Below are 18,175 nucleotides of genomic sequence, written 5' to 3'. Positions count from 1 at the left end.
AGGAGTTAAAGCGTGCTTTTGCACAGACCACAAGAAGGGTGCGCACGGATAGCAGATAATTTATTAATACGTTTTTCCATGCCTTGCCCAAATACATAATGACCCAGCTTGTGAGGGATTTTCACGAGAAAAGATCTTTAGACTGGGTCATTGAACAGGCGACCCGGATCTATGAGGTGCAGAAGCCAATAGAAAATAAAAATAATGCGCCCAAAAACCCCAAAGCCAACAACACCCCTGCTGCTGCCAAGGTGGCAGAGGTAAAGGTCACCCCCGTTTTAGAGTTGGAGATGGGGGGCCTAAAAACCTACCTGCACCTAATAATGCTAGGCCCAGAAGGTCCTCGGACCAGTCACAGACAGGGAGCCAGGGAGGCAGCCCCACAAATGGGGTCCCTCGCTCTCCTGATTATGTAAGCCCCCGTTACAAGGGAAACAGAGCCATCCTGGGTTATGTGTGGACTCCTCCAGCCCAAGGGGGGGGATCCAGCCAAGCACCTAACCCAGAGAACTTCCCTCCCAACTTCTCACAGGAGGGCAGAAACTCACCAAACCCTGGGCAGAACTTCTTCCCCAGGTATCCACCCAACTTCCAGCCCCAAAATCCTCCACCCTTATTTCACCAATTCCCTGAGCCCAGACAACCGAATCCGGGAGAGGGGAGGCCAAGGGTGGAGGGGTATCCAAATCTTCCCAACCAGGGGTACTACCAAAGAAGGGATAGCTACCCTTCCCGGGATCAGCCCAGGGGAGAAAACAGGGCCCCGTATAAGCCTGAGCGGGTTTCCCAGTTAGAGCGCCAGGTTCTGGGTCACATACTGAGGGCTCAGCAGAACCCTCAGATCGGCATGCCGGCGCAGAACGCACCCAACTCTGGACCTGGTGCTCCAGAACAATGACGGGGGCAGCACCCCGATAACTCACCGGTTCCCAGGTAAGAGGCACAAAGGTAAGGGGGGTGTAAAGCCTTGGAGGAAGCTTCCTTCCTCACTTGTAAACAGCCCCTGGAAACCCAGGAACCGGAATCAAAATCTCTTGCCCCTGAAAGTCTGCCTCCTAAGGAGCAGAGGGGGGGTAGGAGAAACAAAAGACCCAAACAGACTCAGTTTGAGGAGGAGGTACAGATCTTCCAATTTGAGGGAGAGGGATCCTCAGAAGATCCTGGGAAAAGGATCTTCTCCTTCAGAGAGGGGGGAACTCCTCCCAAAGAAAAATGGGTCCCTAGGGATGCAAATCCAGACTGGGGAGATGTGGAGACTGAGCTACCGCCGCCCACCATCTCATCCCAGAACCAACAGCAAGAAAATCCCCTGGTTCAAACCCATCCTGATGACTGCCTCCAAAAAGGGGGGGGCGGCCCAGAACCGGAGCCAGGGGAACCCTCTTACTTAAAATAATATAATTCAATCTATTTTAATCTAACCAGAACTGCCTCCTAACTGTCACCTGTCATTTTGCAAAACTGTCACCTGTCATTTTTTTAGCTGCAAGTTTTTCAAATCCGAAAAACAACCTTCACGAAATCGTTCATAACTCCGTAACCGTTTGTCTTAGAGACTTGCAGTAACTTTCCTCTGAAAGCTGGGAATCTTGGCTTTTCAACGAACCTAGAACCGCATTCCTATTCTCTATAAATTTGCCGCAATCGCGAAAAACGCACTCGTGAATTTTACCGCGATTTGCAAATTTCTCCACGTGTGAAAACAGCAGCTTCCTTGCTTTCCTTGCTAAAAATTCGTTTGCCTCTTAAGAACCATCCCTGAATCATTGCTAGAGTGAGCCTGGACTAATATTAACTTGATACCACTCACCCTGAACCTCTAGAGGGAATTAAAAGCATTTTAGCATATTTTTCACTTCATTGCCAGCACATATAAAAGCATTTTGGGCCTGTGTTTCAAACTTCTGTAGTCTAAGCTTGCTGGGGTGAACTGAATTACATTTGATTGCATTTCTGAGAACTGTGTGCTTTCCTTCCATTTCCTTGCATTGCATAAAGGGGGGAGGGGATTGCCAGAGAAAAGTCATTACATTGTTTTGTTGAAATCATATTGAGTATTTTCTGTATTGCATTTTCATTCAACATTACATCCATCTGAACTTATATAAAGTATTCTCTACCACCTTATTCTTCTGTTCCTATTCACAAGTGTGCTAGTGCCAGACTATCCATTATTGATTACTGCTCAGATTAAGTGTGATATCCAGCTATTAATTATTATAAAGTGTGATATATATATCTATTGTTTAAATTATCAAATAAACCTTTTAAACTTGCAAAACAGAACTACTTCTTGGCTCAGTGGGGTCAGGGGGATTCCAAGAGAGGGGTGTTATGTAGGGGTAGTCATCCAGAACGCATGAACTGGACATAAAGATATATCAATAAGGGTTTTCATTCAGTATTCTAGACTAGGTGTTGACTTAGCTGTAGTGTTGAATTGAATCCTCTTACAACACCATAGACATCCCCATGAAGGCTGGGAGCCAGCAAACCTGTCCTTGCTTAAAATGGCCCAGTCAGTGGGCAATGTAAAGTTGTGAACATCCGTATGTGTGGAATGCTTTATGTGGTGCCAGGAGCTCTCATTGGTTCCATTCAGTGGCCTTAGACCTCACTCACCCAGGTTAATAAAGGGTCCTGTGATACTGTGAGGAAACCTCCACCAACCCCAACATTGATATGTATTGATTGTATGTATTTCGTGTTTGCACCTACTGTCCCAAAGTATTGGTATTTGCGATGTGTTTACATGTCCAGTGAAATCTGTCACTTTGTTTGTTCCCCATGGAAAAGGAGGAGTTTAATGTGTCACCCTTCATGGGAGCATGGTATCTCCCAGGAGTCACGTGACTATTCTTAATAAAAAGTGATGAGCGGCTTCCCGCTTGGTCAGTCTTGCTAAGTACCAGACTCCCGCCTGCTGTGTCATCCTAGCAGCGCGGCGCACTGCATAGCATGCACATGGTCTACCACGGATGGCCCCACACAATGAGGCGGTGCCCCTGCTTGGCAACGCCACTTCCCCATGTTAAGCTGTCATGATGGAGCCCCTGCTGGGCAACTCTACTCGGAGAGGCCAGTGCCCCTGCTGGGCAACACCGGCCATGTCACGTGCTGGCCTGGGTGCCCTCAGGCCATGGATGGGCCTGGGTGCTCCTGGCCTGACTGGGTGTCCCCAGTCTGGATCTTTCTGCTGGGTGCCCCCCAGCCAATATCCCATGTCGGGGGATCCCGACATGAACCGGGTGATCCCTGTCCTTGGTACTGCTGCGTGACCGCAGCCTGAGTGTCACTGGGTGCCACAAGCCTTCATCCGCCTCGTCTGGGTGCCCCTAGGCCAGGACATTACAGTAGACTGTGTGATAAAGGAAGACTTCTGGAGTAGTAGTTTTAGTAAGAGAAAGGGGTGTGATGGAGAGAGTGAAAGGAGTGGGGGAGGAGAGCTTAATAGAGGGGCAGAGGATAGTTTAGTAGAGAGAGAGACTTTAATAGAGTGTGAGTAGGGGAGATTATAGGAGAGAAGAATAGAGGGGAGAGGACAGTTGTGTGGTGGAGAGAGAGGAGGAAGGGAGGGGAAAGGAAGGGGGTGATGAAAGAAGGTTGGGAGACAAATATACACTGATGTTTTTTACATTTTCTGACTGATTGGAATAACATTTTTTTTAACTTAATGGTTTACGCCTGAACTTGTTTTTATTGTATGACTTTTTCAGACCTCTGTAATGCATTTGGGGGTGAATGGAGTACAGTCCATTGGGCTTTTTTAGCCATGCAATTGGAATATATATATTCACTGAAAAGACTTTGTTAAAGGGACGTTATGGTAAAAAGTAAAACTGAAAAACCTCTTAAATTTGCAAATTATGGTAAGCAAAGCAACCATTGCTCGCGCCACAAACATGCATTGCTAACACGAACACCCATGACATCACAAATGTCATTGATGACATCACTTTTAGGCTCCACAATGACCGCCAGACTTTCACCAAATTTGCGGCAGGAGCAGCGGCTTGGTCCCGAAAGCGTGCTTTTGTAAATCTGGTTCAAATCTGTCCAGTAGTTTATTTTTTTTTAACAATGAAAAAAGTAGGTAAAACACAACATTGCACTTGTTAAACTTATCACATAATTCATGGGGCAGGGACATCATTTGCGGGGTCACCACAGGTCACAACTGCGACCCCTGAGGTCTCCCTTGCTACCCCTTGGGTCTCCCTTGGCACACCTACTTTTTAAAGTAACTTTTTCTTTTCTTTGTGTGGTGTAGGCTCCTGGGCTGTGGCCAGCAATATGTGGCTATTTGTTTCTTGAGGGGCTGGCTTTCTTGTTCAGGCCTCTAAAAAAAAGAGAGGGTTTCACAAAACACTTTGAGCAGTGACCCTAAATAAAAAAGAATAGGAATAACAAATAATGTGTCTTTCTGGAATTCTATACAATAATTGCTAGACTCATTCAAGGTTTTTTTCAGGCACACTTCAGGGGGTGAGTCACTGATTTAGTCTGTTCTTAAACACCTCAACTCAGCCTTTTATCCTTCTGAGGTTGATAAATGAGAACCAACAAAGGTTGGGTGAAGGTGTATGTATATCTGTTCTATATAAAGCACTAACCATAAGTGGTATATAATAAAGCATAATTATCATTTGGCCTTGGACGTCTGCTTGCATTCACAATAATTTGATAATATGGACCTATACACACTGATAATAATTAAGCTATATGCCCCGAGCGGCGGGGGCATTACCGACTCAGATAATGCCCCAGGGCCCATAGTTATACAAATCGGTATAACCTGAGTCGGTAATGCCCCCGCCGTGAGGGGCATGTTGCTATTAGTACTCCGGCCCGCAATATCTGCGTGACCAGGGCACTAAAAGCATTTTTTTCTTACCCGAAACGGTGCAGTGTTTCAAAACAGAAAAAAAAGAAACACCAAGAAAATGGCCACCGGAAAAGGGAAAACGGAGTCTGTTTTCTCTTTCCATGGCGGCCATCGAGAGCAGATGCTCTAGGAACAGATGTGTTCCCAGCGTGTCAGCTCCTAAAAAAAAAAAGGAGCAGAAGGTAAGTGGGGTTAGGGGGGCAGGAGGGGAAGAAAACAAGTTTTTTAAAAAAAACATACCTGCGTCCCCGGCGGGGGACGATGGAAGCCTCCAGCCATGTGGAGGTGCGGAGCGGGGCCTCCGCTCCGAGTCTTCACACGGTTGGAGGCTGCCATCGTCCCCAAATTTGGGGACGAAGGAGCAAGAAGGTAAGTGGGGTGGGAAGGGCAGGGAGGTGGGAGGAGGGAGGAAAGGGAACAAAAAAAAAGCTTTACCTGAGTCCCGGGGGGGGGGCGAAGTGAGCCTCTCAGCGGTGGGGAGGTTTCGGAGAGGGGATGGCCCCGCTTCGAGTCACCTCATTGGCTGAGGGGCTGCTCCGCCCCCTGCCGAGATCAAGGCAGCTGGAATCCCGTCTGAGAATCGAAGGATTCTCAGCCGGGTAACGAACCGACGAGAGCCAATCAGAATGCGTGTTGCAGTCTGCTTGACTCTCGCCGGGTACTTATGATACATATGGTGATTGATTCTTGTATGTCACATTATAGTGATATTGTAACCATATTTTTCGGACTGTACTTAGGAACAATGCTATGTGATGCCACTTTCTATTTTGTCAAGGGGTGAAAGATTGCGTTTCATCGCTTTGCATGATGTCACTGGTGTCAGAGGTCAAGGGTCATGGGATGTCACTTCTGCCACCCCTGGCATTTTGGTGAAATGACGCCCCTGCTCTGGAGAGGTGAGGGCTGATGAGGGTGGGATGGGATGTGGCCTTAAAAGGACAAAAAAGAGGTATTTTTCTTCCCTGATGTCTGCAAAGTGTCAGGACAGTCATGTGATCTTCACGAACATCTTAAATGTTTGGTGGCATCTATGCTTATTTGTGCATTAGAGGGTTGGTGAAAATAAGTTTTTGGATGGCTTATAACTTTTGCGCCACTCAATGAAACTGCATGAAATTCTGCAATTTCACTCTAGACCTGATACTGAATGATTGTGGAAAGTGTGGAGCTGTTTTGGGTAAAGGGAACAAAATTAGAGAGGGGGGCCCATAATATTGTAAAGGCTTATAAATGCGGTACCATTTGACGAATCTGCACAAAGGTTTGCAAAAAGATTTTAGCTCTAGATATAAAAGTTTTTCAAAGTTTGGTGGGATTTTGTCAAGAGGGGCTAAACATTTTTAGATGGCTTATACCTTTGCTGTCATTTGATGTATGTGGACGCACGTTTTCAGAAAGATTATAGACCCAACATTGAATGTTTGTGCAAAGTCTGAATGGATTTTGTCAAGTGGAGGCTAAGTTATATGAATATTGTTCATTGTATGTATGTACATTTTGACACTTTTGAATAAATAAAACATGGGCGGATTTCCAGCAAACTTGTGTAAGGAGCATTGGCAAGGACCTGAAGCATGGTTTTGCAAATATGTCTGTGTTTTATTTTTTGACAAGTATCATAATGTAGGTACAGAAAATAGTGATATACCATTGGTGACTGAGGTATAGCATAAGGTCATGACTCGGACAATTTGGTAGTGGCCATGAGCGACGACCAATGGGGTTGAAGTGGCCATGTCCTTCAGGGACCAGCTATGTGGTAAGATTTTTCAAAATTGGGATCGGTTTGAAAGGGAAAAGAAATCTGCTCGGGAGTACAGGTTGAAGTGCTGGATGGGATTGCAGCAAATATGTACGAGACGGTCAGCAAGAAGTGGAAAGCATGGTTTTGCAAATATGTCCTCTGTTTTATTTTTTTTAAGTATGAATAGTAAGTACACAACACTGTGATGTAACTTTGGTGTCTGGGCAATGGGCCTGGCCGTCAGCAAAGAGAAATGTGTACTTTAATTTGCTTATTGGGGCCTACGGCATGGCCGGAGCGGTAGGTTTGAATGGCAAAAAATATTCTGCTTGCGGTTACAGCCTGAAGTGGTGGACTAGATTAGAACAAACTTGCAAGCGCATTAGCAAGGACCTGCAAGTATGTTTTGGGGATTATGACTTGTGATTTATTTATCCAAAGTGTAAGAATGTAAGTAGAACAACTAGTGATATACATTTGGTGTCTGGGTTTTGGGCCTGGCCCTCGGCAAACGCAAATGTGTACTCTGGTTTGCTAATTGGGGAATTTGACGTGGCCGAAGCATATGCCCCATGGATTTAGAGACTGGGCCTGGCTGCAGGCCATGAGTACTGGCCATTGGTTACATTATTATGGTATAGTAGACACTGAACTGGGATACAGGGTAGGTGCAGTGAATAATAGATGTGGTTTTGTTCGGCTGGGGGTCATGGTGGCGCCTTATGCCTGCAGTAGCAGCCATGCACTTATGGTTAAATTGCCCAACTCATAGAACATTTTTTGGGTGGCTTATAACTTTGCCCCTACCTCTTCCCCTGATGAATCATCACCAAACTTTGCAAAATAAATTATAGGGCCCCCTCAGAATGTGTGAAGTTTGGTGTGGTTTCTTTTTTGCCCACCCAGCACCTCACCAAGTGCCGTGCCACTCCCCCTACTCCCCTGAAGGCCTCCTTGTCTCGCCTGCCCTCTACCATTCCCCACAACACTCAGTATATCTGTGACTCAGTTTTCTTTGAGTTGTCCGATATTTGCGGAGATACCCCAGGCTATAGCCGATGTATGGGTATGGAAAAATGTTTGAGCCTTGTGTTGCACATTTGGTCCCTACCCTCCGAAATTTCACTTGGTGCCCTCTTGTCTCCCTCCCCCCCAACCTCTAACCTGATGGTATTTGCACGTTTTTTGACCTGCAAATGGCTTTCTTCTGTGATTCATTTTCCACCACCCTTGAGCCTACTCTGGGGCGAGGCATTAACGGTAACCAAGCCGAAAGTGAGCAGACCAAGGCCATCAAAATGAAAAGAGGATTCCGAAACAGCGTCGACTGGCAATAGTGGCTGATCCAGACAGAAAGAGGACAGGAACATGCATCTCTGCACACCCATAGGAGATACACACAAGTTGTGGAGTTTGAATGCTGAATGCAAGTTATTAGCACCAGACACAAATAAGGGGCTCTGGAGATGGGTGTTGAATAGAGCATTGAGGAAGTGTGAGACCCGAGGGCAAGCCTCTTGTAGCACGAAAATGGCTGTAGAATGGAATGGAGGACGCTGAAAGAACTGTTGCATTCTGGGATCTAAAGTCAAGGTACTGCAACGTTAAAAGGATACCAGCCTTTTGGGATCTGAAGTCAAGATCTGAAATGTTTAAAGAACTATTGCATCCTGGGATCTCACTATAAAATCATGGAATAATTCAAACCCGTTGAATCCAGGGTCTCAAAGTCAGGGTCCTGGCTTGTTGAAGGAACTGAGATGCTCACGCATTTTGGTGAATATTTGAGTCCACATCTTAGAATATTGCAAGATCCCTTTTTAAATGGCTGGGTATTAACGAAGAAATACAAGTTCTAGACTAGCCTACCATGTGAACAAACAAATCCATACACTCTAATTATGGTGTTTGAATACAGTATGTTAATGTTCTGGTTCATGACAACTGTCTCATATCTTAAATGTGCCTTGCTACAGTCGCGAAGCCCTGAATTTGCTTTCCTGTTCTCTTTTTGTAGTGTGAGGAGAAAGCACGCCACCTACAAGAGCTGCTAGAACTCGCAGAGCAAAAACTTCAACAGACCATGCGCAGGGCGGAGACGCTACCGGAGGTGGAAGCGGAGCTTGCCCAGCGGGTTGCAGCTCTGACAAAGGTAGGTGGGCAGTTGTGAAACAAAACAAACTAAAGTAACTGTTTAGGTCTTGTGAAAGGGTCAATCACATGAGGGGTTGAAGTATATGAAACCAGGGGATATTATCTGATAACATCAGGCCTCACAGCACCTCACAGCATTATTCTGAATATGAAGGAATGAGTGAACGAGGGCGGGACATATACATGATGGCGAATGGGAAAAGAGATTAATGTTGTAGGAGTTTTTATCCAAGCTAGTCTCCTGTGTGTTCTGGTTGCCAGGTTACAGAGAAAGAAAGAGGGAGCACTTATGCCTGGGCTTATTAGAAAGTAGCCCTGAAAATGATCTTCAGTTAAATTGTTTTTTTAAAATAATTAGTGGAAGAAACAATGATTGGAGTGTGAGGTCCATGAAAGGAGAAGCTCCACGAACAGCTGATAACGGACAGCTGAGTTTGCAGGAGCGCTGAGAGAAGTGAGGCAGAGATCGGGGAAGCTGAAACAGATGATCTCACTTCCTGAATGTAGCGAAGGGAAAGGCCTGGGTAGGGAGGACCTCAAGGAGCCATCAGTGGATCTGCAGGTACCAAGAATTGCTGTTAAGCCTGTAGCCTGTAGCGAGGACCTCTAGGAGACATCAGTCGAACTGCAGGTACCAAGAATTGCTTTTAAGCCTGCTGCGAGGACCTCTAGAGCTATCAGTGGAACTGCCGCTAGGAAAAGAGACGAATGAAAGGATAAAGAGAAAGTCAGACTTTAATAATAAGACATAGAGTGCAACGTGAAAGGAGAGAAAAAAATTACAAGAAAAGAAAGAATGCAAAGACTTTTAAAATGTGATTGAAAGTGGCTGGAGATCGTTCAAGTTAAGTTTAGTAGATAAGAAAAGTTCTGTCTAAGTGACAAGTTGAGAGACGATTCTGGCACAGGTTCTGGAAGAATTTAAAGAAATATCACTTCAGCAGTGAAGAGAAGCTAGTTTTCTAAACAACTACAGAGAATGTTTGTTGCAGTTAAAAGTTTGTGTTCAGTTTGAATAAACGTTGACCGTTTTTACAGACTATCTACAGTGATTGCCTTTATTCCCATTTTGAAACTTGACAGGTCTACCTTTACTTTGACTTAAAAAATGAGATGATTGAACAAAAACATGATCTCTGGAGGGAAGAAAAAGAATATCCTAAACCGCTGCTATCAATAGCATTAACTTAGGGAAATTGGACTCTCTTCACAAAAAAGGGAATTATATAAAGCTGCAATAATATCAATTTAAGATTTACAAAAAAGAAATATAGATCAGCAAAACTATTTATTGACACATAGATATTTCATTATTATAGATTGCATATTGAACAAAAAATATAGTTGTCCTAAAATTCATGAATACACAAAACTAATCTGCTTGAAATTCCTTTTTTAAACTTGCCACCAAGGATTGAATCATACTTTCTCACAAAAGGCTTTTATTGTGTTTAATATGTCAATGTTATTTGTCAAAAAGAGAAATGTTTTGTAGTTTCTATTTTGAACTTTTGGACATTTGTGCCATTGGAGATTTTGAAGCACAAAGTTAACACACAGCCAAACAAAATGAGAACATCCCAGAATTATGCAAATGCAAGATGACATTTGCTAACCCACAGATTGGTGTCGATTCTGGGCATTAGGTGGTTAGGCCTCTATCATCTGTCAGATCAAGTGATAATTTTTTAAAACTTTTTATGGTTGTGTTTCTCCAATTCTCTTGGAATCAACTTTATTCTGAAGAGCAGGGTCCTGTCCTTCTAGATACTGTTCAAACTCAGTGACACTAACACTGTCCCTACACAACATCAGCCTGTTCTCTGTATAATTCTAGACCTTAAAGCTTTGATCTTACTGTACCCCCTGTCAGCCTGGCCATTGCATACATTCCAACACTTCCTGGTTTGATCTTACCCTATCCAGCCTGGTGTCGGAATAAGTTCCAGAACTCCATGGTTCAGTCTTCCTGTCCTCTGATAAGTTCCAGACCTTCATTGTTCAATCCTACCCTACCGAGCCTGGTCTCTGCATAAGTACCAGAACTTTGTGATCTGATCCTACACTACCCAGCCTGGTCTCTGCATAAGCACAGAAGCTTCAAGGTTTGATGCTACAAAACCATGCCTGGCCTCTGCCTAAGTTCAGGAGCTTCATGGTTTTATCGTACCATACCCAGCCTAGTCTCTACATAAGTTACAGAGCTCCATGGTTTGGTCTTGCACTACCCCCATCATCCTGGCCTCTGAATAAGTACCAGCACTTTGTGGTTTGGTTCAACCATTCATGGCCTTGTCTCTCCATGAGTGCAAGTGCTTCACGGTTTCATCCTACGCTACCATACTCGGCCTGGTCTCTGCATAAGCTCAGGAGCTTCTTGGTTTTATCCTACCATGCCCAGCCCTGTGTCTGCATAGGTTCCATAGCTTCACGGTTTGAACCTTCCATACCCAGCTTAGTCTCTGGATACGTTCTAGAGCTTCATGGTTAGGAATTGCACAATTCTCTTCAGTCTGGTCCCTCCATGAGTTCCTGTGCTTCATGGTTTGATCCTACCATACCAAGTCTGGTCTTTTGATAAGTTCAGGAGCTTCTTGGTTTTATCCTACCATTCCCAGCCCTGTTTCTGCATAGATTCCATACCTTCATGGTTTGAAGCTGTCTCTGGATACGTTCTAGAGCTCCAAGGTTAAGTCTTGCATTACTCTCTTCAGGCTGGTCCCTACATAAGTACCAGGGCTTAATAGCTTGATCAGACCCTACCAAGCCTGATCTCTGCCTACGTTACCTAGATTCATTGTTTGATTCAACCCTACACAGCCTGGTCCCTCCATGAGTTCCTGTGCTTCATGGTTTGATCCTACCATACCAAGTCTGGTCTTTGCATACATTCCATAGCTTCATGGTTTGATCCTACCATACCCAGCCTGCTCTCTGCATACGTTCCATTGCTTCATATTTTGATCTTACCATGCCCAGCTTAGTCTCTGCATGCCTTCTAAAGCTCCATGGTTAGGTCTTGCACTATTCTCTTTAGTCTGGTCTCTACATAATTTCTAGGGCTTAATGGCTTGAGCAGACCCTACCCAGCCTGGTCTCTCCGTGAGTTCCTGTGCTTCATGGTTTGGTGCTACCATACCCAGTCTGGTGTCTGCATATGTTCCATAGCTTCATGGTTTGATCCTACCATGCCCAGCTTAGTCTCTGCATAGGTTCAGGAGCTTCATGGTTTGATGCTACCCTGCCAGCCTGGTGTCTGCATAAGTTCCATAGCTTCATGGTTTGAGCCTACCATACCCAACCTGGTCTCTGCATAAATTCAGGAGCTTCATGGCTTGATCTGACCCTGCCCAGCCTGGTGTCTGCAAAAGTTCAATAGCTTCATTGTTTGATCCTACCATACCCAGCTTAGTTTCTGGATACATTCTAGAGCTCCATGGTTAGGTCTTGCACTACTCTCTTTAGTCTGGTCTCTACATAATTTCCAGGCTTAATGGCTTGATCAGACCCTCACCAGCCTGGTCTCTGCCTATGTTCACGAGATTCATGGTTTGTTCATTTACATCCTTATGCATTTAATGTTATAGCATTGATATGTAAGATTACAAAATGTAATGCAAACATGACATATTTGTGGAAATACTAGTGCTAGTCATTTTTGTGATCACTCCATGGATTGGTAGCACAAAAACATTTAAAGTTGAATCCTTGACCCCCAGCCAGCAAAACCCTAAAGCAGATGACTTTACTCAATATTTTGATTGAGGGAATCACCTCAATATGAAAGCCAATCTGTATCAAAGAAAAGGGAAAGAAAACAGGGTGTCAAAAAACCTATGCATGTCTTTCAGGCGCCAAGTCCTCCGGAATCAATATGGGTGCTTTCTGAGGGAAGAACTGTCTGCCTGAGCTCTCTTATTCCTCATTGTGTAGCTCGGTGTACAGGTGGAAAAATCAGCTCTGGTCTTCCTCCATGCCCCTCTGTGTCACCCGCCATATCTGCATAGAGAGGATGCCACGTCAATATCTCATCTTTCAACAGATTTGAGTTGGTTCTTCTGAAAGTGGTTCACTGTTTGATTGGAGAAGGACTCTCTTTCCCTGGTACGGATAACCTGTCCTACACTCATGGGGTAAAAAAAGTGCATGATTCTGGAATACTGTTGCCCATTGCACTGGGGGGAGGGAGGGCTCTTAGAAAGACAAGCTTATATCGTCCCAATCCGGTTTACTGGTCCTGCCAATCTGACAAACTAAGGTCTTTCTTTTAACTGGTGTCAAATGACCTACCCGTGAGTTTACGAAACACATTGGCAGGAACCATAGTTGGGTTATGCAAAAGGTTGTCAAGAGGGCGATCACCTGACGTATAAATCAAGCATTCATTCTGCGTATACTAGTCAATAGTAAAGGATCATGGAAATCGAAGTTCTAAAAGTTCTAAAATTCTGGGAAGTTGCTGAAGACTGCTCGCTGACAGCATCCTGCACGCAAACCCGCTGTTGACGTCAGCCTCACAATATGCAATGTGCCGATCTAACTCCTTAAGATAATCTTATTGATTCAAAAAGTTTTAACTGAATAGTCATTAAATCATTGTCAAAAAGCCATTACGAATTGTACATTTTTGAAAGACCTCTAATCCCACACTTAACCCAGGTAAAACTCTCTTCTCTCAGTCGATCCCCTAAATACGTTTTCGAAAGATCCCAATTCACTCCGTTTTCAAGGCTGGCTGCACTAAACAAATCTCGACATAGTGGATCAAAAAGGGAATCGCAAGCTCAGTCATCTGTTATCCTTAAAATAAGGGGTGGCTGCTCCGCTGAAGGTCTGGAGTGGGCAACACATATTTAAGCAATAATACCACATTCTGAACCATTAAAAGCGGAGAATAGCCCTCAGCCAATTGAAAGGGCTGAGCAAAGGTGGGTATTTAACGATGGCCAAGGCATTTACGAGAGGTAACGGCCCTTCGAGGGGGAGCCATTTTTCCAATTAGAGCATTATACACAATGAGGATATAATGTTCTGTTTCAAACTATGGGAGACAAAAGATAAGCATTGAAATGTTGGAAGGAATTATATCAGCCAGTATTGCACTTTCCCATTGCATTGTCTGCAATGGTACTGCCAACACTACAATGTTTTAATTATGCTTCACAGGCTGGTAATATCCAGGGTATATGTTATAGCCCAGTGGGAAGCCTGTGTCGGTTATTGCTATAAAAACCCTGAGACAATCCCTTGGGTTGCTAAGAGCAATAGAAAAAAGAAAAAGCAGGGGCCGTCCAGCTCGTGCTATGCATGGCTGCTATTAAGATGGAAGGCTGGGCTCTGATCAGAGGTCCTCTTCCATTTCCACAGTGGATGTGATAGGAAGAGGTAGCTGCAGCGGTATCAAGTGGAAAAAATAGTTTTATAATAATCGGAAAAAAAGATCGATTTAGAAAGACCGCTCTGTGACCGCACAGATCGATGCTTAATCGAACTGTCATGCCCCTGCCACACAAGAGTCCGTGCATGTGCTGACAAGCGCGGGCAGGAGAGGAATGGCGCGTTGTTGAAGGTAAACCAGCGGGAGATGGTGGGGGTGGGGACGGGATCACCTTATGAAGCGGGCTGTGGGGCAGTATGTGATATTTTGTTATATTACAGGCCACACAAAAACGCCCCAAAAAATCTGTCTTTTTTTTTTGTGTTCGGCGTTTGAAATGCGGAAATATCACATAGAACCACTGCAGCTTGAGGATGCCGCTGAGTTTGAACTCGCCAAAAAGTAAGAGCGAAATGAAGAGCTGTAATGGGTGGGAGGGGGGGGGGGTCGAGAGAACATGAGAGGTGGGGTGGTAGGAGAAGGGTGGTTAGGGGCTGGCAAGAGAGTGGGTGCACCGAGGATGCGAAGATTACATCAAACTCAGACAAATAAAATGCTGCAGTGATATCATAATGCATTGTGAGCGCCAGGCTATTTTAGTGACATTATGAGAAACATCTGCCAAAGGTTTGCACAGTTATGAAGGCTAAGAAGGGGTGAAGTCAGCCAGCATGGATAACCTCAAAAGTACAGATTGTCAAACACTCCCACACATCTAAATGTTCTGCAAAACCCATTAGTTGTGGGCCTGCTACAGAAGTGGTTTTCTGCATATGGGGGCAGAAGCAAGTCAATCATAATCAACATTTGTGACTCCAACCTCCAGGTCAATCACAGGAGCGTCAATAGATTTAGTCCAAACCTGTCCACAGACCACGTAAAGGTTGTACTTCTTTCGCCTCCCTACATCCATTGACTACTTTCTACATATGTGATGTGTTCACACACTGCAATCTTGCATTGCTTCTGGAAGCCTAACCTATTCTAGTATGGATTTGTCCACTGTTCCCAGGCAGAAGAAAGGCATGGGAACATAGAAGAACATCTGCGGCAACTGGAGAATCAGCTGGAAGAAAAGAACCAAGAGCTTGCCAGGGTGAGTAGCAACTAATGCAAGGTATCCTTACCCAATTCCTGTGCACTCGGTTCTTTCTTGATATAAATTGTATGTGCCACAATTTGATATACATTCAGGGCTTGCTTGCTTGTGCAAGACTGGAATGACAGCCCAGTTGAATTTAGGACCTATAACTTTGGGATGTTCCTGCAACATTTTAAAAAATGTGTGGTGATTCCTGCCAAGTTCGAGCTGGCTGGGATTTTACAGGTATTTAGAATGATGTGAAACACCTTGGTTAAAATAGGTGTCCATAAATCGATCAGGTTCAAGAATAAATAGAACGCCATCCAGTCCAGGGCAGAGACCAAACGCATGCGCTTTCATAGCCTCTATTATCTCATGTAAAGAGATACCAACATGTGTTCTGTCTAAATTCTGGACCATTAAACTGGCTTCTGCTAAGAATTTAAATCAGGCAACGCACACCTTAGTCTTGGCCCAGTATGCAGCGCGATTGAAATGCTTATGTTTTATGTTAGATTCAATTTTTAGATGGTACACCACTCATGTCACACCCCCTTTTTCAAATACCCCGGGTCACACTGGACCATGAATCAGGCTGGTGGATAAAATGTAATATTCATTTATTTATTTTAAAATTCAAAAGAAATCATACAATTTTTAATATGGGGCAGCAATCACCAATGGGGTTATAAGAACAATAGGAATATAAACAATGCACTTTGCTTAACCTTCCATTGACACAACTACAAAACACCAGTGAATAGGAACACTTTTTGATGTTACGTAAGACAGCACTTGAGTTAGAATTTCCCGCTGCAATGTTCCCTCAACCCACAAATAATCAATTCTAAGTGGATAAACAGAAGCAGCAGGTAATCAGGAATGACAAATGGAAAACAGAATTGAAATCTGACTTTCCCCTCCCCAAACAAGAGTGAAAAACGGATTTGAAACCCTGGCAATGCTAAAATGACACTCGGAAATTGATGAATAAATGAATGAATGTGTATAAAACTCTTGACACAAAAACTAGTCTTTACTGGAGCAACACTGGAAAGATACTAGCAATCACAAGCAATGGATTGAGCAAAAGCATACAATTCGAAATTGAATGGAAGATTTAAAACAGTTTATACTCAAATGACAGGTTGTACATTTAGCAAAACTTTTGCAATTCCTGAATGAAATTAACAGCATGGTTTTTAATAAAATAAAACTGGTGAAATATTGTGTGTTGGGGGTTAGCTATGGATCATAGGTACAATATGGAAGTGAAATGAGTTCTATAGCTGATAAATTGAGTGAGTTATGCAAGATCTAGTGAGGTGCGTTTTGAGAAAATGAAGGCGCGAAAAAAAGGAAAATAAATCAGTTTTGACAGGAACAGTTTTACTCTACACTAGAGTATTCAGGCTAGGCTAGCAGACTGAGACACAGTAAGCTCCAGGGTTGACTCGCAATTTCAACCCTAGCTCCTCCGTGCCTGCCCTGGCGGAACCAGTCTGATCACTTGAAAGAAGACTATGGGTTTAGGATTTCACAAGACAAAATTATTAAAGATATGGCGCTAGGACAAGAAATCAAAGGCAGGGTGTCAAGAATGATTTTTGACAATATTACAAGTTATCAGGATAAGGATAGGATGGCTTAGAGAGTGGAACTGAGGGCAAGACAAGGTATACTATGGTTCTATGGTTCCTATTGATACTCACAGTCCCCTTTTAGTTTGGATTTTGGACACTGAGCGGTTCTGGTCACCACACTGATCTGGTCTAACAAAGGACACAATCAGCTGGACAGGATCAGCTGGGCAAGGACTGGATACCAGAGGATAGTTCTTCTGGACAGGGAATTCTGGTTACTGGATACTATAGGTCAGCAGGGTAGCAGGATAGCAGCAGCATGCTTTGAGTGGCGGTAAGCCAAGCTGGATTCGGATGCCAAAAGTACCACAGTTTTTCCTGGTTACTGGGAGATTAGTGGGTTTTAATATTGTAGAGTAGGCCTTGCTGAAGCAGGATCAGCAATGCTTGGGTTTTACAATGGACCCAGAAATAGGATCAGCAATGCTTGGCCTTGTAGTTGGAGTCTGAAAGATGAAACAGGAATAGGAATGCAGCACAAGAAATCAGGAAGAGTGTATCTCCAGGGTCTTGTCAGGAACCTTCATTTATCATGCAAACTGACATCATCAAGGTTGAGGCTGGGCAGGGTTAACTATGCCTGTCCCTAAACTTCTTAGATTGGGCAGGGGAGCTAGTCTCCGCCTCACTCTAAGTTGGTTGGACTTCTAAGGGAATGATGTCAGATTTATGAGATGAGTTTTGCAATGTCCAAACACTCCCACATTTACTTTACTTAAAATCTGATTTTGCCAAAAACCTACATTTCTCTACTTGTAATCTCTTGGCAAATTATACACACAGGTTACATATTACGTGCATCACATTTCAGTCCAATCCTCGGGTCAATGCAACCTTTTTTTCGCCTTTCTGATGCATTTTGGTAATTTTACACATCACAGATTTGCCCTAAAATTCTACCATTTTATACACATATGCAAATTGTCCCCAGGGATGTATGTACAATATTTTATGTTTGCCACATTAATACTTTCCTTGAATCTGTCATATTTCGTAACTTCTTTCCCCATGCGGCAATGAGTTCTACCACGTTTTAAAAGACACACCACAAAATTAGATTTAAAACTGTGAATTTTTATATTTCTGCTAATTCTTGCTACAGAAATAAGTCTTTGAAGTTTATTTATTACATAGTCTCTGGCACCAAAAGGCAGTCCCTTTGTTATTAGAGCCTGATTTTTTTCTTCCTCCAACTGCAAGCAGCTGTCATTTCCTTACAGGCAAAATAGGTTTCCAGTCTTAATTGAAGGTTTTATTGCCCCTTCACACTTGACAGGTGAGTGTC

The 18,175-nt window shown here is 43.9% G+C and overlaps 1 protein-coding gene across 3 annotated transcripts in view; it reads left to right on the top strand.

Moving 5' to 3' along the window:
* The window catches only part of PPFIA4 (PTPRF interacting protein alpha 4), a 3,167,227-nt gene that overhangs the window by 1,043,447 nt on the left and 2,105,605 nt on the right, over positions 1-18,175 (top strand). For all 3 annotated transcript variants that reach the window (XM_069633679.1, XM_069633678.1, XM_069633680.1), the window contains 2 exons: positions 8,650-8,784; positions 15,176-15,259. In XM_069633679.1, the coding sequence (XP_069489780.1) occupies positions 8,650-8,784; positions 15,176-15,259 (219 nt within the window). The remainder of the gene's footprint in view (positions 1-8,649; positions 8,785-15,175; positions 15,260-18,175) is intronic.

This window comes from Ambystoma mexicanum, chromosome 13 (assembly GCF_040938575.1).
Source record: "Ambystoma mexicanum isolate Mex_15411 chromosome 13, UKY_AmexF1_1, whole genome shotgun sequence".
Classification (NCBI taxonomy): domain Eukaryota; kingdom Metazoa; phylum Chordata; class Amphibia; order Caudata; family Ambystomatidae; genus Ambystoma; species Ambystoma mexicanum.
Note: the sequence above shows the minus strand (reverse complement) of the source record. Positions and strands in the feature narration are given on the sequence as shown.